The sequence below is a fragment of the Ranitomeya variabilis genome, chromosome 6 (assembly GCF_051348905.1).
Source record: "Ranitomeya variabilis isolate aRanVar5 chromosome 6, aRanVar5.hap1, whole genome shotgun sequence".
Lineage (NCBI taxonomy): Eukaryota > Metazoa > Chordata > Amphibia > Anura > Dendrobatidae > Ranitomeya > Ranitomeya variabilis.
Genome location: NC_135237.1, coordinates 45,014,559 through 45,040,687, shown reverse-complemented (window position 1 = coordinate 45,040,687; position 26,129 = coordinate 45,014,559). Strand labels below are relative to the sequence as shown.

At 43.3% G+C, this 26,129-nt stretch overlaps 1 protein-coding gene across 5 annotated transcripts in view; it reads right to left on the bottom strand.

Annotated features, from left to right (window-relative positions):
* ARMC3 (armadillo repeat containing 3) overlaps nt 1–26,129 on the bottom strand; it is a 137,108-nt gene that overhangs the window by 102,741 nt on the left and 8,238 nt on the right. For all 5 annotated transcript variants that reach the window (XM_077268355.1, XM_077268357.1, XM_077268358.1 and 2 more), the window contains exons 2-5: nt 21,757–21,805; nt 21,354–21,471; nt 19,883–20,008; nt 2,385–2,453 (exon numbers count right to left, since the gene is read on the bottom strand). In XM_077268355.1, the coding sequence (XP_077124470.1) occupies nt 2,385–2,453; nt 19,883–20,008; nt 21,354–21,471; nt 21,757–21,804 (361 nt within the window). In that variant the 5' untranslated portion in view covers nt 21,805. The remainder of the gene's footprint in view (nt 1–2,384; nt 2,454–19,882; nt 20,009–21,353; nt 21,472–21,756; nt 21,806–26,129) is intronic.

The following is a 26,129-nucleotide window of genomic DNA, read 5'->3' as shown; positions in this document are numbered from 1 at the left end:
CAGTGTTCCAAATTATTATGCAAATGATATTTTTCTTGGATTTTCCTAAATGGTCGGTGCAAATGACAGTCAGTCTAATAAAAGGCATCACCCGTTAGAGTATACATCGAATTTTATTGAAGAAACCTCCCAATGATAACAGTATAATCTCCAAAATGAATAAAACCTCAAAATGCACTGTTCTAAATTATTAGGCACAGTAGAATTTCTAAACATTTGATGTGTTTTAAAGAACAGAAAATGCTCATTTGTGGAATTTGCAGCATTAGGTCACATTCACTAAACAAAAAAGCTATTTAACGCCAAAACATCCTAACAGGCCAAGTTACGTGTTAACATAGGAACCCTTCTTTGATATCACCTTCACAATTCTTGCATCCATTGAACTTGTGAGTTTTTGGAGAGTTTCTGCTTGTATTTCTTTGCCTCCCAGAGCTGCTGTTTTGATGTGATCGGCCTCCCACTCTCATAGATCTTTTGCTTGATGATACTTCAAAGGTTCTCTATAGGGTTGAGGTCAGGGGAAGATGGTGGCCACACCATGAGTTTATCTCCTTTTATGCCCATAGCAGCCAATGACTCAGAGGTATTCTTTGCAGCATGAGATGGTGCATTGTCAGCATGAAGATGATTTTGCTCCTGAAGGCACGTTTCTGCTTTTTATACCATGGAAGAAAGTTGTCAGTCAGAAACTCTATTTACTTTGCAGAGGTCATTTTCACACCTTCAGGAACCTTAAAGGGCCCTACCAGCTGTTTCCCCATGATTCTGGCCCAAAACATGACTCCTCCACCTACTTGCTGACGTCACAGCCTAGTTGGGACATGGTGGCCATCCACCAACCACGCAATACTCCATCCATCTGGACCATCCAGGGTTGCTCGACACTGATCAGTAAACAAGACTGTTTGGAAATTAGTCTTCATGTATGTCTGGGCCCACTGCAACCATTTCTGCTTGTGAACACTGTTTAGGGGGGGAAGAATAGTAGGTTTATGCACCACAGCAAACCTCTGAAGGAGCCTACACCTTGAGGTTCGAAGGACTCTAGAGGCACCAGCAGCTTCAAATAACTGTTTGCTGCTTTGTAATGGTATTTTGGCAGCTGCTCTCTTAATCCAATGAATTTGTCTGGCAGAAACCTTCCTCATTATGCCTTTATCTGCATGAACTCTGTCTGTGCTCTGTTTCAGTCATCTCTTCACAGTATGATGATCACTCTTAAGTTTTTGGTGAAATATCTAATATTTTCATACCTTGTCCAAGGCATTGCACTATTTAACGCTTTTCAGCAGCAGAGAGATCCTTTTTATTTCCCATATTGCTTGAGACCTGTGGCCTGCTTAATAATGTGGAACATCATTTTTAAGTAGTTTTCCTTTAATTAGAATCACCTGGAAAACTAATTATCACATGTGTTTAAGATTGATTTCAGTGATCCATTGAGCCCTGAGACACAATACCATCCATGAGTTTATTTGAAAAACAAAACAATTAAATCTTTATAACACTTAAATCCAATTTGCATAATAACTTGGAACACAGTGCATGGGAGGCTAACTACTGTAATAACCCATACCAATTTTTAGAAAAGTGAAGATAGCGTCGAAAAATTGTAAAAAGTTGATAACTTTTGAGCAAATGAGGTCTGAGACAATACTTTACACAAGTACACAGGCCTCTCATTGAATTTGGTGCATCTTACTCCAGCGGATCCTTCATTAAGACTGTTGCGCAAAGTGGTAGTCTTGATTAAGCACTGTTATACTCACCTGCTCCTGGCGCGGTTCCTGCACGTCTGTTCCCTGGCGCTGGCAGCTTCTTCCTGAAGTGAGCGGACACATGGTACCGCTCATTACAGTAATGAATATGCAGCTCCACCCCTATGGAAGTGGAGTCCATATTCATTACGGTAATGAGCGGTACCATGTGACCGCTCACTACAGGAAGAAGCTGTCAGCGTCCGGAGAACCAGGGACCGCGCCAGGAGCAGGTGAGTATTATTAGACAGCCCCCGCTCTCCCTTCCCTGCCGACCCCTGGGTATGACTCGAGTATAAGCCGAGAGGGGCAATTTCAGCCTAAAAAAATGGGCTGAAATTCTCTGCTAATACTTGAGTATATACGGTACATTTTGATATTTGGTCTTTTTACCCACATTAACAATGGAGAAGAACAGAGTACATGCGTATTTTCATGTACGTGTATGTTGTGTAGGAAATGTCATCCTATCTCAGAGCTGCTTTTAAGTGGTTTATTCAACAAAGAGCTAAGACCTACACTGCAAAACCATTTTTCCGTAATCCCTATAAGCAGCTATTAGTTACGGTGAAAACTTAGGAGCAGATGGTTGGGTTTGTCAAGAGAGCATTTTGCAGTTTCTACCTTCTGGTGCAAGTCGCAAAATTAGTGAAGGCATCATATCCAACTTCTGCATCAACCTCCTAACGTCACCTGGAAGAAATCCACAAGACAAGAGATGAATGGCAGGAACTGGTTTTATCATTATAACTGCTACAAGACTAATTGCGATGTTATGTATTATATAACGGAAAAAAAAATATTTTTGGAATAATGAACAATGTCGACACAGTGAATGTATAAATTACAACCAGTCAACCACTTAAAATAGGTTTTAGGTGTTTATGTTTCATTGGTTTACTGAACATATGACAGATCTAGATGCTTACAGATGTACCGTGGCATATAAAAGTTTGGGCACCCCTGGTCAAAATTACTGTTATTGTGAACAGTTAAGAATGGCCAGGTGAGCAAATTTCCCAGCTTTATAAAAACCCAGGCTCCTCTAACCTTGTGCCAAAAAACAGCAGCCATGGGTTCTACTAAGCAGCTACCTAGCACTCTGAAAATGGTGAAGGCCCACAAAGCAGGAGAAGGCTACAAGAAGATAGCAAAGCATTTTCAAGTTGCCTTTTTCTTAGTTTGAAATGTAATTTAGAAATGGCAGTTAACCGGAACAGAGGATAAGGTCTAGAAGACCAAGCAAAATTTCGGTGAGACCTGCTCATAGGATTGCTAGAGAAGCAAATAAGAACCCACGCTTGACTGCAAAAGACTTTCATTAAGATTTAGTAGACTCTGGAGTTGTGATACATTGTTCAACTGTTCAGAGACACAAATATGGCCTTTAGGGTTGAGCGACTTTCATTTTTTTAAGATCGAGTAGGGTTTTGGGAAACCCGATTTTGTCCAGAGTCGAGTCGAGTGCAGTCGGCCGATTATCGCTAAAAGTCGGGGATCGACCGAAACACGAAACCCAATGCAAGTCAATGGGGAAGCATAGTCGGCAGTGAGTGGAGGCCAGGAAAACACCTACAGTGCCCATTTTAATGCCAAAAACATCCATTCTTGTTTCTGAAGCTTGCCAATCTTAATTAACTGTATAATAATAGTTGGGCATAAGGAATTGGGGGAAAGTTGTGGGGGGAGTAGGGCTGGCTCAAGTTTTTCGTGGGCCCAGGAAATGCGGACTACGTCACGGCGGTGTTGCAGGGAAAGGTAAGTATTTAAAAGTTGCAAGTGCTGTGATCCTGAGCAAGCAGGGGGGGCCCACTCGTTCGCATTGCCACTGGCACAGGGCCCCTCAAAGTACGGCGGTGTGTTTGCATGGCGGGGGCGCCTCCCACCAGCAGCGACACTTTTGCGTACTCTGAGGGGCCCTGTGCCAGTGACGTCGCCAACGAGTATGCCCCCCCACCTGATGAAGGAACCTGCACTTTCATCTGCACCTTCCTCTTTGTCCCTGTGTAAGGTGGTATAACATGCGGGAAGGGGAACCTTACTTTCAGCAGGGTCAGATTCTGGCTGTGTAGAGTACAAGGGGAATGTAGTGGTCTAGGTCAATGTACCAGCAGACTCATTTAGCAGTGGCTGGGCAATGGGCAGGATGAGGAGGAAACAGATATAGGGCCAAAGAATAAAGTAGGCTACATGCAGTTCAAAATTGGTAACAGGACTAAACAGGCGGCATTGCTTTGTTCAGTGGAGTAGCAAACCCAAGAGCAGCAGACACTGTTTCAAGGGCCTAACCACACTAGTAGGCCAAATGCAGTTTAATATCTGATAGTATAGGGCGAAAGCCAGAATGTGGAAGCTCAGCTTTGTTCAGTTGAGGACAACACCAGGGAGGGGCAGACACCTTTAGTAGGCCGGAAAAGCCTATTGCATTTTTTAAAATGGTAATTTGGAGCAGAAGGTTGAAGCTCAGCTTTATTTAGTTGAGGGCAACACCAGGGAGGGGCAGAAGCCGTTAGTAGGCCCTAACCACCATTTTTTTTTTTTTTAAAACCACTTAATGAGAGCCGGAAGGTTGAAGCTCAGCTTTATTTAGTTGAGGACAACACCAGGGAGGGGCAGAAGCCGTTAGTAGGCCCTAACCACCATTTTTTTTTTAAAACCACATAATGAGAGCCGGAAGGTTGAAGCTCAGCTTTATTTAGTTGAGGACAACACCAGGGAGGGGCAGAAGCCGTTAGTAGGCCCTAACCACCATTTTTTTTTTAAAACCACTTAATGAGAGCCGGAAGGTTGAAGCTCAGCTTTATTTAGTTGAGGACAACACCAGGGAGGGGCAGAAGCCGTTAGTAGGCCCTAACCACCATTTTTTTTTTTTTTAAAACCACATAATGAGAGCCGGAAGGTTGAAGCTCAGCTTTATTTAGTTGAGGACAACACCAGGGAGGGGCAGAAGCCGTTAGTAGGCCCTAACCACCATTTTTTTTTTAAAACCACTTAATGAGAGCCGGAAGGTTGAAGCTCAGCTTTATTTAGTTGAGGACAACACCAGGGAGGGGCAGAAGCCGTTAGTAGGCCCTAACCACCATTTTTTTTTTTTAAACCACATAATGAGAGCCGGAAGGTTGAAGCTCAGCTTTATTTAGTTGAGGACAACACCAGGGAGGGGCAGAAGCCGTTAGTAGGCCCTAACCACCAATTTTTTTTTTTTTTAAACCACTTAATGAGAGCCGGAAGGTTGAAGCTCAGCTTTATTTAGTTGAGGACAACACCAGGGAGGGGCAGAAGCCGTTAGTAGGCCCTAACCACCATTTTTTTTTAAAAACCACTTAATGAGAGCCGGAAGGTTGAAGCTCAGCTTTATTTAGTTGAGGACAACACCAGGGAGGGGCAGAAGCCGTTAGTAGGCCCTAACCACCATTTTTTTTTTTAAAACCACATAATGAGAGCCGGAAGGTTGAAGCTCAGCTTTATTTAGTTGAGGACAACACCAGGGAGGGGCAGAAGCCGTTAGTAGGCCCTAACCACCATTTTTTTTTTTTTTAAAACCACTTAATGAGAGCCGGAAGGTTGAAGCTCAGCTTTATTTAGTTGAGGACAACACCAGGGAGGGGCAGAAGCCGTTAGTAGGCCCTAACCACCATTTTTTTTTAAAAACCACTTAATGAGAGCCGGAAGGTTGAAGCTCAGCTTTATTTAGTTGAGGACAACACCAGGGAGGGGCAGAAGCCGTTAGTAGGCCCTAACCACCATTTTTTTTTTAAAACCACTTAATGAGAGCCGGAAGGTTGAAGCTCAGCTTTATTTAGTTGAGGACAACACCAGGGAGGGGCAGAAGCCGTTAGTAGGCCCTAACCACCATTTTTTTTTTTTAAACCACATAATGAGAGCCGGAAGGTTGAAGCTCAGCTTTATTTAGTTGAGGACAACACCAGGGAGGGGCAGAAGCCGTTAGTAGGCCCTAACCACCAATTTTTTTTTTTTTAAAACCACTTAATGAGAGCCGGAAGGTTGAAGCTCAGCTTTATTTAGTTGAGGACAACACCAGGGAGGGGCAGAAGCCGTTAGTAGGCCCTAACCAAAGTTGAAGGCCAAATGCAGTTTAATTTCTGATACTATAGGCCGAAAGCCAGAAGGTGGAAGTTCCGATTTAGACAGTGGAGGACAATTTGAATTAGGGACTGCAGACAGACTTAGTAGGCTGTCCCCTGTGGACCATGCATCCACCACATTAACCCATTGCGCCGTAATGGACACGTAATCTTCCGTGGCCATGCCTACAGGTCCATGCGTCTGTTGTCAGGTGCACCTTTGTACTCACAGATTGCCAGAGTGCATGGACAATGCGGTCTTCTACATGCTGGTGGAGGGTTGGGATGGCTTTTCTCGCAAAAGAAGTGTCGACTGGTTAGCTTGTAGCGTGGTACAGCGTAGTCCATCATGGCCTTATTAATAGTAAATAAAATATATAACTAGGCTCTATGAACTTTTAAATAGGTTCCAGGGGTACACGGGCAGCATTGGTGTGGTCAGTGGAGGAGTATTGCAAGTAGGGGCTGCAGACAGGCTATCAAAGGCCTAAAATAACAAACAGTAGGCAGTCATGGCAGTTTTACATCGGTTACATGGATACACAGGCAGGCACTCCAGGCAGCATTGTGCTCAGTGGAGGAGTATTGCAAGTAGGGGCCGCAGACAGGCTATCAAAGGCCTAAAATAACAAACAGTAGGCAGTCATGGCAGTTTTACATCGGTTACATGGATACACAGGCAGGCACTCCAGGCAGCATTGTGGTCAGTGGAGGAGTATTGCAAGTAGGGGCCGCAGACAGGCTATCAAAGGCCTAAAATAACAAACAGTAGGCAGTCATGGCAGTTTTACATCGGTTACATGGATACACAGGCAGCTAGGTGGTGAGTGGAGGAGTATTTAAAGTAAGGACCGCAGACAGGCTATCAAAGGCCTAACATAACAAACAATAGGCTCATGGCAGTTTTACAGCGGTTACATGGATACACGGGCAGGCAGCTTGGTGGTGAGTGGAGGAGTATTTAAAGTATGGACCGCAGACAGGCTTCGAAGGCCTAACACAATAAAATGGGCTGGCTGTAGGCACTTTAAAATTGGTTCCAGGGGTACACGGGCAGCAGTGGTCTGGTCAGTGGAGGACTAGTGGAAGTATGGACCGCAGACAGGCTTCGAAGGCCTAACACAATAAAATGGGCTGGCTGTAGGCACTTTAAAATTGGTTCCAGGGGTACACGGGCAGCAGTGGTCTGGTCAGTGGAGGCCTAGTGGAAGTATGGACCGCAGACAGGCTTCGAAGGCCTAACACAATAAAATGGGCTGGCTGTAGGCACTTTAAAATTGGTTCCAGGGGTACACGGGCAGCAGTGGTCTGGTCAGTGGAGGCCTAGTGGAAGTATGGACCGCAGACAGGCTTCGAAGGCCTAACACAATAAAATGGGCTGGCTGTAGGCACTTTAAAATTGGTTCCAGGGGTACACGGGCAGCAGTGGTCTGGTCAGTGGAGGCCTAGTGGAAGGAGGGACCGCAGACAGGCTTCGAAGGCCTAACACAATAAAATGGGCTGGCTGTAGGCACTTTAAAATTGGTTCCAGGGGTACACGGGCAGCAGTGGTCTGGTCAGTGGAGGCCTAGTGGAAGGAGGGACCGCAGACAGGCTTCGAAGGCCTAACACAATAAAATGGGCTGGCTGTAGGCACTTTAAAATTGGTTCCAGGGGTACACGGGCAGCAGTGGTCTGGTCAGTGGAGGCCTAGTGGAAGGAGGGACCGCAGACAGGCTTCGAAGGCCTAACACAATAAAATGGGCTGGCTGTAGGCACTTTAAAATTGGTTCCAGGGGTACACGGGCAGCAGTGGTCTGGTCAGTGGAGGCCTAGTGGAAGGAGGGACCGCAGACAGGCTTCGAAGGCCTAACACAATAAAATGGGCTGGCTGTAGGCACTTTAAAATTGGTTCCAGGGGTACACGGGCAGCAGTGGTCTGGTCAGTGGAGGCCTAGTGGAAGGAGGGACCGCAGACAGGCTTCGAAGGCCTAACACAATAAAATGGGCTGGCTGTAGGCACTTTAAAATTGGTTCCAGGGGTACACGGGCAGCAGTGGTCTGGTCAGTGGAGGCCTAGTGGAAGGAGGGACCGCAGACAGGCTTCGAAGGCCTAACACAATAAAATGGGCTGGCTGTAGGCACTTTAAAATTGGTTCCAGGGGTACACGGGCAGCAGTGGTCTGGTCAGTGGAGGCCTAGTGGAAGTATGGACCGCAGACAGGCTTCGAAGGCCTAACACAATAAAATGGGCTGGCTGTAGGCACTTTAAAATTGGTTCCAGGGGTACACGGGCAGCAGTGGTCTGGTCAGTGGAGGCCTAGTGGAAGGAGGGACCGCAGACAGGCTTCGAAGGCCTAACACAATAAAATGGGCTGGCTGTAGGCACTTTAAAATTGGTTCCAGGGGTACACGGGCAGCAGTGGTCTGGTCAGTGGAGGCCTAGTGGAAGGAGGGACCGCAGACAGGCTTCGAAGGCCTAACACAATAAAATGGGCTGGCTGTAGGCACTTTAAAATTGGTTCCAGGGGTACACGGGCAGCAGTGGTCTGGTCAGTGGAGGCCTAGTGGAAGGAGGGACCGCAGACAGGCTTCGAAGGCCTAACACAATAAAATGGGCTGGCTGTAGGCACTTTAAAATTGGTTCCAGGGGTACACGGGCAGCAGTGGTCTGGTCAGTGGAGGCCTAGTGGAAGGAGGGACCGCAGACAGGCTTCGAAGGCCTAACACAATAAAATGGGCTGGCTGTAGGCACTTTAAAATTGGTTCCAGGGGTACACGGGCAGCAGTGGTCTGGTCAGTGGAGGCCTAGTGGAAGTATGGACCGCAGACAGGCTTCGAAGGCCTAACACAATAAAATGGGCTGGCTGTAGGCACTTTAAAATTGGTTCCAGGGGTACACGGGCAGCAGTGGTCTGGTCAGTGGAGGACTAGTGGAAGTATGGACCGCAGACAGGCTTCGAAGGCCTAACACAATAAAATGGGCTGGCTGTAGGCACTTTAAAATTGGTTCCAGGGGTACACGGGCAGCAGTGGTCTGGTCAGTGGAGGACTAGTGGAAGGAGGGAGCGCAGAAAGGCTTCAAAGGCCTAAAATAACAAACAATAGGCTCATGGCAGTTTTACAGCGGTTACATGGATACACGGGCAGGCAGCTTGGTGGTCAGTGGAGGAGTAGGGACCGCAGACAGGCTATCAAAGGCCTAAAATAACAAACAATAGGCTCATGGCAGTTTTACAGCGGTTACATGGATACACGGGCAGGCAGCTTGGTGCTGAGTGGAGGAGTAGTGCAAGGAGTGTCTGTCCCAGTACTCCCAAAATATAAATAGATGTTAATGTCTCGCAAAACAACCAAAACAAAAAAAAAGATGGCATACTTAGGTACAGGGGTGGGCTCATCTGCTGTGTTTCTGACATAGTAATTTGGCAGTAACTATTTAATGGTGCCAATATAGGACACAGACACAGACTACTTTAAGTTGCATCATAGATGTCTACAAATTTGTATTGTCAGTGCCAGACATTGAATGATGTCAGCGAATAGACTAAAGATTGGTGGAGCTGTGCGACATAATTTTGCACGTAGTACAGCCCAGTTTGAGCTGGGGTAGGGGGGAACTCTCTTGAGGCCGGCGGGACCGCCCCAGGGCCACTCATGTTACAACGGTGTGTCTGACGTTGGGTGCGCACCACCACCGCCAGAGACACTACATTGTACTATGAGGGACCCAGTAGCAATGCCGTCAACCAAAAGCGAGCACACCCACCTCTTCAGACAAACAGCAGTCTCACGGGTGCTTGCGCCAAGTCGCGATACCACGGCCCCGTGTGGGGAGTTTGGCCATTTAGGGAGGTGTAAACATGTCGTATGCTGTACAATCTGCAGCAGCAAATTAGACATTAGAAAAGTAATTCACAGGCAAGAGCTTTTCATAGGAAAGCTAGGTGTCGGCCGGGCAAGGTGGGGCAAAAGATTTTGAAATCCAGTTGTGGTTCATTTTAATGAATGTTAGATCGTCAACATTTTGGGTAGCCAGACGAGTCCTTTTTTCGGTTAATATTGACCCTGCAGCACTGAATACTCTTTCTGATAGGACACTTGCTGCCGGGCAAGCAAGCTCCTGCAATGCATATTCTGCCAATTCTGGCCAGGTGTCTAATTTGGAGGCCCAGTAATCAAATGGGAATGACGGTTGAGGGAGAACATCGATAAGGGATGAAAAATAGTTAGTAACCATACTGGACAAATGTTGTCTCCTGTCACTTTCAATTGATGCAGCAGTACCTGTCCTGTCTGCGGTCATAGCAAAATCACTCCACAACCTGGTCAGAAAACCCCTCTGTCCAACGCCACTTCTGATGTGTGCACCCCTAACACTCCTAGTCTGCTGCCCCCTGGAGCTCGTGTGAGAACGATCACGTGCGCTGTGTGCTGGGAATGCCTGAAGCAAACGGTCAACAAGAGTTGATTGTTTGGTTGCTAATATTAGTTCCAAGTTCTCATGTGGCATAACATTTTGCAATTTGCCTTTATAGCGTGGATCAAGGAGGCAGGCCAACCAGTAATCGTCATCGTTCATCATTTTCGTAATGCGTGTGTCCCTTTGTAGGATACGTAAGGCATAATCCGCCATGTGGGCCAAAGTTCCACTTGTCAAATCTCCGGTTGTGATTGGTTGAGGGGCAGTTGCAGGCAAATCTACGTCACTTGTGTCCCTCAAAAAACCAGAACCCGGCCGTGACACGCAACCAATTTCCTGTGCCCCCGTGAAAGTTTCCGCATTAAAAATATACTCATCCCCATCATCCTCCTCGTCCTCCACCTCCTCTTCGCCCGCTACCTCGTCCTGTACACTGCCCTGACCAGACAATGGCTGACTGTCATCAAGGCTTCCCTCTTCCTCTGGTGCAGACGCCTGCTCCTTTATGTGCGTCAAACTTTGCATCAGCAGACGCATTAGGGGGATGCTCATGCTTATTACGGCGTTGTCTGCACTAACCAGCCGTGTGCATTCCTCAAAACACTGAAGGACTTGACACATGTCTTGTATCTTCGACCACTGCACACCTGACAACTCCATGTCTGCCATCCTACTGCCTGCCCGTGTATCCTCCCACAAATAAATAACAGCACGCCTCTGTTCGCACAGTCTCTGAAGCATGTGCAGTGTTGAGTTCCACCTTGTTGCAACGTCTATGATTAGGCGATGCTGGGGAAGGTTCAAAGACCGCTGATAGGTCTGCATACGGCTGGCGTGTACAGGCGAACGTCGGATATGTGAGCAAAGTGCACGCACTTTGAGGAGCAGGTCGGAGAACCCAGGATAAGTTTTCAATAAGCACTGCACCACCAGGTTTAAGGTGTGAGCCAGGCAAGGAATGTGTTTCAGTTGGGAAAGGGAGATGGCAGCCATGAAATTCCTTCCGTTATCACTCACTACCTTGCCTGCCTCAAGATCTACTGTGCCCAGCCACGACTGCGTTTCTTGTTGCAAGAACTCGGACAGAACTTCCGCGGTGTGTCTGTTGTCGCCCAAACACTTCATAGCCAATACAGCCTGCTGACGCTTGGCAGTAGCTGGCCCATAATGGGACAACTGGTGTGCAACAGTGTCATCTGCCGATGGAGTGGTTGGCCGACTGCGTTCTGTGGAAGAGCTGTAGCTTCTGCAGGAGGACGAGGAGGAGGAGGAGGGGGTGCGAACGCCTACAGCCAACTGTTTCCTAGACCGTGGGCTAGGCACAACTGTCCCTAAATTGATGTCGCCTGTGGACCCTGCATCCACCACATTCACCCAGTGTGCCGTGATGGACACATAACGTCCCTGGCCATGCCTACTGGTCCATGCATCTGTAGTCAGGTGCACCTTTGTACTCACAGATTGCCTGAGTGCATGGACGATGCGCTGTTTAACATGCTGGTGCAGGGCTGGGATGGCTTTTCTGGAAAAAAAGTGTCGACTGGGTAGCTCGTATCGTGGTTCAGCGTACTCCATCAGGGCTTTGAAAGCTTCGCTTTCAACTAACCGGTAGGGCATCATCTCTAACGAGATTAGTCTAGCTATGTGGGCGTTAAAACCCTGTGTACGCGGATGCGAGGATAAGTACTTCCTTTTTCTAACCAGAGTCTCATGTAGGGTGAGCTGGACTGGAGAGCTGTAGATCGTGGAACTTTCGGGTGTGCCGGTGGACATGGCAGACTGAGAGACGGTTGGAGACGGTATTGTTTCCGCCGGTGCCCTACATGCAATATTTCCTCCTACAAAACTGGTGATTCCCTGACCCTGACTGCTTTTGGCTGGCAAAGAAACCTGCACAGATACTGCCGGTGGTGCGGAAAATGGTGGCCTTACAGTGACGGAAGGGATGTTGCGTTGCTGACTAGCTTCATTGGCCGAGGGTGCTACAACCTTGAGGGACGTTTGGTAGTTAGTCCAGGCTTGAGAATGCATGGTGGTTAAGTGTCTATGCATGCAACTAGTATTTAGACTTTTCAGATTCTGACCTCTGCTTAAGCTAGTTGAACATTTTTGACAGATGACTTTGCGCTGATCAGTTGGATGTTGTTTAAAAAAATGCCAGACTGCACTCTTCCTAGACTCTGATCCCTTTTCAGGGATTGCAGACTGAGCTTTAACCGGATGGCAACGCTGTGCTCCAACAGGTTTTGGCTTTGACACGCGTTTTGGTCCAGATACGGGCCCGGCAGATGGAACCTGTTGCGATGTTGATGCCTGCTGCGGCCCCTCCTCCACCTCCGCTTCTGAACTACTGCCGCCTGCACCCTGTTCCCCCAATGGCTGCCAATCGGGGTCAATAACTGGGTCATCTATTACCTCCTCTTCGAGCTCGTGTGCAACTTCGTCTGTGTCACTGTGTCGGTCGGTGGTATAGCGTTCGTGGCGGGGCAACATAGTCTCATCAGGGTCTGATTGTGGATCTGTACCCTGAGAGGGCAATGTGGTGGTCTGAGTCAAAGGAGCAGCATAGTACTCTGGCTGTGGCTGTGCATCAGTGCACTCCATGTCAGAATATACTTGTAATGGGCATGGCCTGTTAAATGTTTCACTTTCTAAGCCAGGGACGGTATGTGTAAAGAGCTCCATGGAGTGACCCGTTGTGTCGCCTGCTGCATCCTTCTCTCTTGTTGTAGTTTTTGCTGAGGAGGACAAGGAAGCGACTTGTCCCTGACCGTGAACATCCACAAGCGACGCGCTGCTTTTACATTTACCAGTTTCGGAAGAGGAGGCAAAAGAGCTAGAGGCTGAGTCTGCAATGTAAGCCAAAACTTGCTGTTGCTGCTCCGCCTTTAAAAGCGGTTTTCCTACTCCCAGAAAAGAGAGCGTTCGAGGCCTTGTGTAGCCTGACGACGAAACTGGCTCCACAGCTCCAGACTTAGGTGGAATATTTTTATCCCCACGACCACCTGATGCTCCACTACCACTACCATCATTACCAGCTGACAATGAACGCCCACGACGACCTCTTGCACCAGACTTCCTCATTGTTTTAAAATCTTAACCAAAGTAACTTTATTTGTTGCTATCAAACAACTTACACGGTGAGCTATAACTTCAGTATGATTTCAATATCCCTTAACAGGTTGGTGAGACCACAAGGAAAATCAGGCACAATGTTACACACTCTGTTTTCTGTGGCACAAAATCACAGAGATGACACACACGCAGGACTGTCACTCAAGCACTAATGTCAATATTAATCTCCCACCTAATTTATTTATTTTTTTTTCTCAGGGAGACTTTAGAAACCAAATAATATTAAAAAAAAAAAAAAAAAGGCTTTCTATGGCCCACAATTAGAGAGAGAGAGGTGGCACAACCAGGAGTCAAGACTGGCGCACAAGCTGAAAGGGCAATATTACTCTCCCACTGTTTTTTATGTTTTTTTTGTTTTTTTCAGGGAGACTTTAGAAACCAAATAATATTAAAAAAACCAAAAAAAAAAAAGGCTTTCTATGGCCCACTGAATGAAAGGGAGAGAGGTGGCACACCCAGGAGTCAAGACTGGCACACAAGCTGAAAGGGCAATATTACTCTCCCACTGTTTTTTTAGGTTTTTTTTTTTTTTTCAGGGAGAATTAGAAACCAAATAATATTAAAAAAAAAAAAAATAGGCTTTCTATGGCCCACTGAATGAAAGGGAGAGAGGTGGCACACCCAGGAGTCAAGACTGGCACACAAGCTGAAAGGGCAATATTACTCTCCCACTGTTTTTTTATGTATTTTTTGTTTTTTCAGGGAGACTTTAGAAACCCAATAATATTTTAAAAAAAAAATAAATAGGCTTTCTATGGCCCACTGAATGAGAGGGAGAGAGGTGGCACACCCAGGAGTCAAGACTGGCACACAAGCTGAAAGGGCAATATTACTCTCCCACTGTTTTTTTAGGTTTTTTTTTTTTTTTCAGGGAGAATTAGAAACCAAATAATATTAAAAAAAAAAAAAAAAAAAAAAAAAATAGGCTTGCTATAGCCCACTGAATGAGAGATAGCACACACAGCAGTGGCACACAAGCCCTTACTGAGGCCAATATTTTTCTCCCACTGATTGATGTAGTGTTTTTGTGTTGAGGTAGAATTTAGAACACAAATCACGGAAAAAATAAATAGGCTTTCTATGGCCCACTGAATGAAAGGGAGAGAGGTGGCACACCCAGGAGTCAAGACTGGCACACAAGCTGAAAGGGCAATATTACTCTCCCACTGTTTTTTTATGTATTTTTTGTTTTTTCAGGGAGACTTTAGAAACCCAATAATATTTAAAAAAAAAAATAAATAGGCTTTCTATGGCCCACTGAATGAGAGGGAGAGAGGTGGCACACCCAGGAGTCAAGACTGGCACACAAGCTGAAAGGGCAATATTACTCTCCCACTGTTTTTTTAGGTTTTTTTTTTTTTTTCAGGGAGAATTAGAAACCAAATAATATTAAAAAAAAAAAAATAGGCTTTCTATGGCCCACTGAATGAAAGGGAGAGAGGTGGCACACCCAGGAGTCAAGACTGGCACACAAGCTGAAAGGGCAATATTACTCTCCCACTGTTTTTTTATGTATTTTTTGTTTTTTTCAGGGAGACTTTAGAAACCCAATAATATTTAAAAAAAAAAATAAATAGGCTTTCTATGGCCCACTGAATGAGAGGGAGAGAGGTGGCACACCCAGGAGTCAAGACTGGCACACAAGCTGAAAGGGCAATATTACTCTCCCACTGTTTTTTTATGTATTTTTTGTTTTTTTCAGGGAGACTTTAGAAACCCAATAATATTTAAAAAAAAAAATAAATAGGCTTTCTATGGCCCACTGAATGAGAGGGAGAGAGGTGGCACACCCAGGAGTCAAGACTGGCACACAAGCTGAAAGGGCAATATTACTCTCCCACTGTTTTTTTAGGTTTTTTTTTTTTTTCAGGGAGACTTTAGAAACCAAATAATATTAAAAAAAAAAAAAAAAAAAAAAAAAATAGGCTTGCTATAGCCCACTGAATGAGAGATAGCACACACAGCAGTGGCACACAAGCCCTTACTGAGGCCAATATTTTTCTCCCACTGATTGATGTAGTGTTTTTGTGTTGAGGTAGAATTTAGAACACAAATCACGGAAAAAATAAATAGGCTTTCTATGGCCCACTGAATGAAAGGGAGAGAGGTGGCACACCCAGGAGTCAAGACTGGCACACAAGCTGAAAGGGCAATATTACTCTCCCACTGTTTTTTTATGTATTTTTTGTTTTTTCAGGGAGACTTTAGAAACCCAATAATATTTAAAAAAAAAAATAAATAGGCTTTCTATGGCCCACTGAATGAGAGGGAGAGAGGTGGCACACCCAGGAGTCAAGACTGGCACACAAGCTGAAAGGGCAATATTACTCTCCCACTGTTTTTTTAGGTTTTTTTTTTTTTTTCAGGGAGAATTAGAAACCAAATAATATTAAAAAAAAAAAAATAGGCTTTCTATGGCCCACTGAATGAAAGGGAGAGAGGTGGCACACCCAGGAGTCAAGACTGGCACACAAGCTGAAAGGGCAATATTACTCTCCCACTGTTTTTTTATGTATTTTTTGTTTTTTTCAGGGAGACTTTAGAAACCCAATAATATTTAAAAAAAAAAATAAATAGGCTTTCTATGGCCCACTGAATGAGAGGGAGAGAGGTGGCACACCCAGGAGTCAAGACTGGCACACAAGCTGAAAGGGCAATATTACTCTCCCACTGTTTTTTTAGGTTTTTTTTTTTTTTCAGGGAGACTTTTGAAACCAAATAATATTAAAAAAAAAAAAAAAAAAAAAATATAGGCTTGCTATAGCCCACTGAATGATAGCGCACACACAGCAGTGGCACACAAGCCCTGACTGAGGCCAATATTTTTCTCCCACTGATTGATGTAGTGTTTCTGTGTTGAGGTAGATTTTAGAACACAAATCACGGAAAAAATAAATAGGCTTTCTATGGCCCACTCAGTGAGAGATGGCACACACAGGGATGGCACTGTAGCAGAAATGCCAATCTTAATCTCCCACAAAAAAAAAACAAAAAAAAAAAAAAACTGTCCTACAATTACTATCTCCCTGCAGTAATGTAAGCCAGGTATGGCAGGCAGCAATAGGAGTGGACTGATGCACAAATTAAATAAAAAGTGTGGACAAACAAAAAAGATAGCTGTGCAGAAAGGAAGGAACAAGAGGATATGTGCTTTGAAAAAAGCAGTTGGTTTCCACAGTGGCGTACACACAGCAATACAGCTATCACGGAGCCTTCTAGGGCAGCCCAATGAGCTACAGCGCTGAGGGGAAAAAAAAAAAAAAATAGCTTCCACTGTTCCTGCACACCGAAGGTGGTGTTGGACAGTGGAAATCGCTGCAGCACAAGCGGTTTGGTGGTTAGTGGACCCTGCCTAACGCTCTCCCTGCTTCTGACGAAGCGGCAGCAACCTGTCCCTAAGCTCAGATCAGCAGCAGTAAGATGGCGGTCGGCGGGAACGCCCCTTTATAGCCCCTGTGACGCCGCAGACAGCAAGCCAATCACTGCAATGCCCTTCTCTAAGATGGTGGGGACCAGGATCTATGTCATCACGCTGCCCACACTCTGCGTTCACCTTCATTGGCTGAGAAATGGCGCTTTTCGCGTCATTGAAACGCGACTTTGGCGCGAAAGTCGCGTACCGCATGGCCGACAAGCACAGGGGTCGGATCGGGTTTCATGAGACGCCGACTTAGCCAAAAGTCGGCGACTTTTGAAAATGATCGACCCGTTTCGCTCAACCCTAATGGCCTTCATGGAAGAGTTATCAGATGAAAACCTCTCCTGCGTCCTCACCATAAAATTCAGCATCAGAAGTATGCAAAAGAACATCTACACAAGCCTGATACAGGAAAGATATATATCTTGGTACCGTGTTAGCCAGTGGATAGAAAAATATTTAGAATTGAGAGTCCTCAGTGGTTGATACCTTTAATGGCTAACGGAAAAGATGGTAACAAATTGCAAGCTTTCGAGACTACACAGGTCTCTTCATCAGGAATAGACTAATACAAATTCTGAAGAATCACATATTTATGCACAATACAGCCCAGAAATAATGCCATAGATAAAATAGGTGACGTGAAGCAGAAATACCATTATGTGAGAGTGATAAACAGTTATGTCCATAAATATCGGAACAGTTCATAGATAAGGAGTGTGAATGTTTTATTGTCCTCTGATTGGGGCTTGTGTTATGATGCCCCCCACACGGTCTGAGGAGCAAATTCCTTAATTGATGTAAAAAGACATAAATCCATTCGACACATTCATTCCTGCACTGAGTGTGTCAAAGGTCGTCATCAGCTTATATTCCCAAACTCTTCTGTCTCTCTGAAATTTGAAGTTACCTTTTAATACAAGTAATCTCATATCCATAATGCTGTGATCAGGGAGACAATGTCTTTTTACATCAATTAAGGAATTTTCCGAGAAAGAATGGATGAAAATCCCTCAAACAAGAATTGAAAGTCTCTTGGCTGGCTACAAAAAATGTTTACAAGCTGTGATAGTTGCAAAAGGAGGTGCTACTAGGTACTAACCATGCAGGGTCCCCAAACTTTTGCATTGGCTAATTTAACTTTTTAGAATTTTAAAAATGTAAAAGATGAAGAAAAAAAAAATATATATATATTTGCCTAAAATACAAAGGAAACTTGTCATCTTAGAGATCATTTAATCTTCAATTTACTATGTATACCCCTTTTCACATGTAAAGCGCCATGGAATAAATGGTGCTATAATAATAAATAATAACAACTTGCTTAACTATTCACAGTAACAGTAATTTTGACCAGGAGTGCCCAAACTTTTACATGCCACTGTATTACCTGTATCAATTAATGAAATGAATACCCCTGAAAGAAGGAAAAAAGTTGACTGTTTAGTGACATCAATAGGTGGAAAATAGTTTTCTGGAGGTATCTTACATATTACCTTCTTAAAGGGGTTGCCCACTATTAGGACAACCCTTTCTTAAACTAAATTTTTGGCCCCAATAAAATAATAAAGGCTATACTCACTTCCCGTGCTGGCGCTGTTTCTGCGGTGTCAGCACTCTCTCCGGGGCTGTAATACGGTGTTGTGATACATGACGCTGGCGCCCAATCAGCGCTGGTGTCACTATGTTTGCTTTCGGACAAACTGAACAAGAAGCCAAGGCTGCAGCTCATCCCGGACTTCCTCTTCATGTTCAGTTTGTCCGAAGGCGGGGATAGTGACACCAGTGCTTATTGAGCGTCAGACATCATGTGCCATTCCACCGCATCACAGACCCCGGACCGTGAGTGCCGACACCGCTAGAATGGAGCCGGCACGAGAGGCGAGTATAGGCTTTATTATTTTAACAGGGCCGAACATTTAGTTTAAGAAGGGGTTGTCCTAGTAGTGGACAACCCTTAAAGAATAGGTGCACACAATGTCTTTTAATCTTGGGTGAAGAAGAGGATGAGCTTATCATTTTACGAAACTTGAAGTGGTTACAAGAAAATAAAATTGCATATGTTCATTTTTTCTGCATTTTCTGAGAGCTATTTCAGGTGGAATTTGCCTGAATAAGATGTTGTGTGCACATAGCCTAAAAGCTCTCTACCATCTGGATCTTCAGAAGGAGAATCAGAACTTTCCTAGAGACAGCTAGACATCTACCGAAGAAACCAATGGCCTAACTCACTTTAGTTTGAGTGCCTGTTTTTTATCTAGTTTTTGGTGTTTTTCATTTGTGCTTAATTCTTTTAATTTGCGCCTTTTTTAGATTCTGTGTTCTATGTGTCTGCTTTATATTCACAAATGTCGGCAAAGTTTGGGGTTTTCCGAGGTTTTCATCTAATTCATCATCGACTGAGACTATTTAAACAGTTGTCTTTGTCTACTTCAAAGACAATATGGGTATGCTGACATTTATAATTCGTCGTGTGCACAAACTTCTCCCTTCAAAAGTTTTAGCCTCTTAATATATTGCAGTCATCATATTATATAGCACCGTGCACTTACAATTTCTCATTTTGCCTTTCTACACAGATGATTCTTCTCCATTAGTTCTATGGCATCACATGATTAAAAACAAACTATCTGAATCCTTCTAAGCTCTATGTAGAAACAGGAGGTTAATTTTCCCTGTATGAATGAGTCATGAGTCACTGCCAGTGCCCCTCACTGAGGGGAGGAGAGAGCAGCAGGGTCAGGAGTTGAAGATCAGAATAATAAATGCAGGGAATACAGACTTCCTGTTTCTACAGAGAGCACAGAAAAGAGAAGAATTAACTGGGTGGAAAGGCAAAATGAGCAAATGTAAGTACACAGTGCTGGATAATATGATGACTGCAATATATTAAGAGGAAGAGTGCTTCTTTAATTCGGAAATGTAATAAGAAAACAAAACGACTATTAATCTGAGTAAACATTCAGTTCTTTTTTTTACATTGTTTTTTCCTTGCACAATTTTGCAAAAGCACAGCAAACAATGCCATGGTCTTTCCAGTCCTTATTTATTTTTGCATATTCCTCTAATTAATATAACTTACTGTGTGCCGCCATGATTCCACAGACCATTGTGGCGTTTCTGCGCACAATCTTATCTTCATGAGAGATGAGTTTAGAAAGTGATTCCATCGCTCCAAGTCCAAGAAGGGTGAGTTTATTTTCATCTCCTTGAGGAACATAAATGAATAATGTAGTGCTGTCCAGTGATAGCTGCAGCTTGTTAAACGATCAATAGTCGCTAACAGTAACGAGCGCGTTGCCTGACTGGGCTGGAAGAGCCATAAGATGCAGAACTCATCATCACACATACAGTCAGGCCACATGCTCTATACATACAAAATACCTCTCTAACACCATCCATTTATCAAGACCTAACATCCTGTGACAGATTTACCAAGTCATCATATATTATGCAAATTGGCTATCTTTTTAATGCAATAATTGATGATCATCTCACGAGGTTTTACTATATTGTATTCACATATTGTTTCCTGTTATACAGATGTGTCCTTTTAACCTTCTCATCAAGAGAATGCCAAGAGTGTGCAAAGCAGTCATCAAAGCAAAAGGTGGCTACTTTGAAGAACCTAGAATATAAGACATATTTTCAGTTGTTTCACACTTTTTTGTTAAGTATTTAATTCCACATGTGTTAATTCATAGTTTTGATGCCTTCAGTGTGAATGTACAATTTTCATAGTCATGAAAATACAGAAAAATCTTTAAATGAGAAGGTGTGTCCAAACTTTTGGTCTGTACTGTATACATAGGATTGTCTTGTCATTGAATGTGCTGTGTTGGTTTCGAGGTTTTGCATAGTAACGGACCTCTCATCTTCCTATCCATCCTACCGGTATGGTATAATGTGATTTTTTTTTTTAAAACAGGATGATATGTATAAATGGGTTATGGCTCAAAATGACATTTTGAAATACAATACATTGCTCAATGTCATATTCACATTCCATAGAGGAAGAACTGTACTTGTCCGCTATAGCAAAACTGAAAGAAACGAACCGGAATATAAGTTGGTATGTGAGCAACATGTAAGAGCATGTTCACACTGGCCATTAAACAGACAGAAACAAAATGAACATATACCCTGCTGTAAGTAAAAATAAATAGAGCATATAAATAACATAGGGCACTTAGTAAACACTGCTTTTGATTTTAAAAAAAAGCGTAAAACACGGACGTCAATGACCAGTGCGTGACAGCTGCACAGAAATACATGCTGTGACGCTCGGGTCAGGAGAGCCGCCGGCCAGTCCGTGCACTGCGATATGATCGTCATCCGTCATACGGCCCATCTCACTGCATCCTGACGTACATTTTTGGCGTTGGTGCACAGCAGACAAAAGATACGCAAATTCATTTAGTGGTGCACGCATCCTAATGAAAATGGCGTTCCCTTCATCAAGACTGGCATACGAATATTACTAGGTATTCTTTATATCAAGTACTTGTATATGATTTTTGTTACACTTTCTAGTTACAACGTACACCACAAACCTTTTTGCGCAAATTTATATATAGCATCACAGGATTTGGCAAGAATTTCTTCTTCCGGAGACTGAAGCATTAAGACTGCCGTTTCAGCCTTTTTACTTTCAATTGCTAACGGATCAAACTGCAAATAAAAGGAAAAAGATTTGTGAACTGAACGTACAAATAAGAAAATATATAGGAACCTTAAATAGAGGATGCGATCAGGCATTGAAAACCAATTATGTTTTGCCTTCGAGACCTGATGTGCATGGACGTATTAGGGATTTTGTATGTCATTGGTTATTTTAAAAATAAATAAGTAAGAGATGATCAGGAGCCATATACTTAAAACAGTAAAAAATATTTATCAAAATTATTTCCTTACGTTTTATTGTAAATACATATGAGCTGAATTAGAAAAACTTACCACATCTTTTGGTGGCGGCTCAAGTTCCTTCTTTACTTTTTTCCCCATTCTAAAATCAATAAAACACAGAATAAACTTACAATACAGGAAATTTAATGATCAGACAACTTTTTAGTATCTGTAGAGTCATTTGCTAATATTTTTACTGTATATTTCTTTAACATCCTAGATAATCATTAACAACATTTTTCCTCTCCTTTGCAGATGTATTAGCAATCAAAGTATTTGGCACCTAATGAGTTAACTTTTGTTACGAGGAAGTGGGTGTAATCAGATAGCATATGATTAGGAATGAGCAAACGTACTCAATGATACACGGATATCACTGGAGTATCTGGGTGCTCAGATATGCACATTCCGCTGCGAGCATTGGGCGGTGCTCGATTTCAAACTCGAATCCCTGCTCCGCATGTTTGGCGCCTTTTCCACAACCAATAAGCATGCGGGGATTGCCTGAGAGTCACTGAAATGCCATATCCATCTTGGTAGTGGCATTACTGTGATTGGCTGACCGTGTGACATCATCAGGGGTTATCAAAGGACAGGAGCCGCCAGGCTTGGCACACTGACGCCATTGCACAGCTCTACAACAGTTAGAGAGAGTATCTGTCCAGGTTGTGTGTGCACAGTATAACAAATCAGAGTCCTGCAGTATTGATACTGGTGGTGAACCTGAACCATCATACTAACAGTCCTTGTAAGGACTCAATTTTGTACTTTGCTGCTTGCATCAGATACAATCTGCATTTAGCCTAGGGAGGGAGTGAGAGTTGCAGGAGCAGGTTGAATGGCTGAATACAGTCTCTAGGCAGGGATTAGGGCTTTGAAGTCCGTTGCTAAATATATAGCTGAGGCAGTTAACCACATTTTTATTTTTTGGATGACAAAATTGACTATATTATCATCCATAAAGTATTAGGTGCTTTGTGGTACATTTCTGTGTTATATAATACTTCAAAAAAGTTGAAACATTTTTCTGGATTTAATTATTCATCCACTACGTGGTCTGTGGTACATTTCGGTGTTATATAGCAACAGTGCAAAAAAGGAGTGAAACATTTTTCTGTATTCAATTACTCATCCAAAGACTATTGTATGCTCTGTGGGAGACAAAGATGGCAGAATCACACAAGACTCCCAAGGAAGTAAATGGAGGAATATTAGAGCCAGTCGAAGCTGATGCGACAGCGGAGGTAGCAGGAGCCTGTAGTACGGAACCTACTGCTTTCTCAGAACCAAGGCCTGAACATTGGCTAGTGTTCTTGCAGACTGCAGATGGGAGAGCCAGGATCCGGGAACTGGTGAGCGAACTGCGGGGCTTAGGCTGGTTGTAAGAGACAAGGAGACAAGCCAGGACCAGGGCTGGAGAAATTGTAGCGGCCCTCTAGCTGCAAAGTACCGACAGTTGGCATCCTGGGGGGAGATTGTTACGTATGACAGGCAGCGGAGATGGGGGTCCATCTAAAAGTTTGGGACCGATTATCACGTCTCGTTCAACAATCGGACATTAGAGACAGAACACTTGCCTTGAAGGCTGCAAGAGCTGACGGCTGGAACCAGGGTCACGTTCCTAAAATTAGAGGGGCAATGTCGCTGGTATGCAATGGGTGTGATCCGAAAAGGGAGCAGGATGAACCTTTCTTGAGGAATGAACAGGTCTGAGAGAGGCTCCTCGGGTGGCTTGAGATGGGGCTACCACCACCTCAGAGATCGGACTGTCCTTGGGGTTCCCCACCTCTTATGCGGGAGCAGGCCATGGTGCAGGTGACACAGGGGGCTGTCATCCATTCAGTTTAACGTGCTAACAGTAGGTCCACTGTGCTTTATGAAGATCAAAGTCAGCACAGCCGTCTACCAGGAAATTTTAGAGCACTTCATGCTTTCCTCTGCTGACAAGCTTTTTATAGATGGAAATTTCATTCTCCAGCAGGAATCGGCCCCTGTCCATGCTGCCAAAAGTACCAATGCCTGGTTTAAAAACAACAGTATCACTGTCCTTGATTGGCCAGCAAACTCGCCCGACCTTAGCCCCATAGAGAATCTATGGAGTATTGTCAAGAGGAAGATGAGACACCAGACCCAACAATGCAGATGAGCTGAAGGCTGCTATCAAAGCAACCTGGGCTTCCATAACCCCTCAGCAGTGCCACAGGCTGATCGCCTCCATGCCACGCCGCATTGATGCAGTAATTGATGCAAAAGGAGCCCCGACCAAGTATTGAGTGCATTTACTGATCATACATTTCAGTAGGCCAACATTTCGGATTTTAAAATAATTTTTCAAGCAACATTAGCAGAAATAGACACTTGAAATACATCACTCTGTAATGACTCTATATAATATATGAGTTTCACTTTTTTTATTGAAAAACTGAAATAAATTGACTTTTTGATGCTATTCAATTTTTTGAGAAGCACCTGTAGATATAAAAGAGATAGAGAGATACGGTAAATAGATAGATAATAGATAGATTGATAGTAGATAAGATAGATAATAGATAGATAGATAGATAGATAGATAGATAGATAGATAGATAGATAGATAGAGTTATTTTGTATAATCTTGAGAATCGTCTCTCTCACTTTCATTGTATAAAATTTTACATCTCTTGTTTTAGCACCTGAAAATAACTTGCAAGTTTATACCAAGGGAATTGTTTTCACTGTTCATTTGCACTTTTGCTTACATCCCCCATGAATTATGCACGCCAGTGTCAAAGATAACATAAAACTAGATTCAAAGAGAAACAGCATTTAATTACCCTTTATTAATTCTCTATAATTGTTTCTTTCATTTTACCTACATTTATATGAAGTTTTCATTTTGAAATTAATATTTATGTTCCTATTTGCAGTAATGGGAACAGCTTGTGGTGTACGATTAATAGTTAGAATCATTTTTTCATTCAGAAAAGCTGTATAAAAATGAGGAAATGTTTTCTATCCCTGCAGCTGATGTCGGATTTTCTAGAGACCTAGCTGCAATATTCCAATTTGATTATTCCTCCCTGTCTTCCAAAAGCCAAACAATTTTTTATATTTCCATCAACTTAGCCTTATGGGGACCTTCTTTTTTTAGGGACAAGTTGTGAATAAGATTGTCCACTTTACCATATAATGTCCTGAATAAAACAAGATTGGAGGGGGAAAGAAAATATTCTGCCCAAATATTTGAGGGATTATTTTTATAGCATTTATTATGCAAAAAAAAAAGACCTGATAACTTGTTTCTTTAAGTCAATACAATTAACTATTATACCATTCTTTTAATATATTTTACTGCTTTTTAAACAATTTAGAGCTTTGCAAAAAATGTTGCCATTGTCTAATACCCATAAGGGTTTAATTTTAGGTCGATAGATCTGTATGTTGTCTATTTTTCTAATAATAGCATTTTGGGGTACAGATGACCTTCTGATTGTTTTGTTTTCCTAAGGGAGGCAAAGTAATGAAATCAGCTTTTTTTTCATGTTTATCATATGGATAAAATAATTTTATTTTTTGAATGATCAATCTTTAGGAACACAGTGACACCAAATATGCTTAATTTTTTTATTTTTTTTTCAAAGGGGGTGATCTAAATTTTAAAGGTAGCGTATAGGTACACCAATTTTTTACTCAAAAAAAAAAAAAAAAAGTGAATGATCGAATCAGATCCTGATGAAATCCACTCCAAGCTAAGCACTGCCAGATCAAAAGATCACAAGAGAATATTCACAGCGCACAATGCAGGTGAGAGTTTACAAGTCTGCAGTCATAAAGAATGACTGAAGACTTTTGTCAAGAGCCTGGACAATCCCTCTACGTAAACAATATCAAGCACAAAAGTAAATATTTATCTAAATATGTTTGAGCTTAAAAATAAAAAATAAATAAAACTAACAATCAACAGGCACTGTAGCCTTGCAGTGCTGGGTTCAAAATCCCACCAAGGACATCTGCAAGGAGTTTGCATGTTCTCCCCATGTTTGCAGGGGTTTCCTCTGGGTTCTCCAATTTCCTACCACACTCCAAATACACACTGATAGGGGGACAGCGATGATGATGTCTGTGATGATGATGTCTGAAAAGCACTGTAGTAATTAATGGTGCTATATAAAACTAAAATTAATAAATCTGAGCCCCCTGGCAGGAATCAGGTATGAACTTGTAGATTGGGGACTTTCCACAAAACTCCCACAGTAAACCAGCAGTCAAAATGTCAGATCTCACAGTTTTGACTAAACAAGCGCTGTCTGCAGCATGATGATGTTACCAATCAATAAAGATGCACCAAAGTTATCAGGAGGTGAGCGCCTCTTAATAAATTTGGGGCTCCTTACTCCGACAGGCTTTGGGTTCAAGACTATCTTGATAAATTAACCCCAATCCTA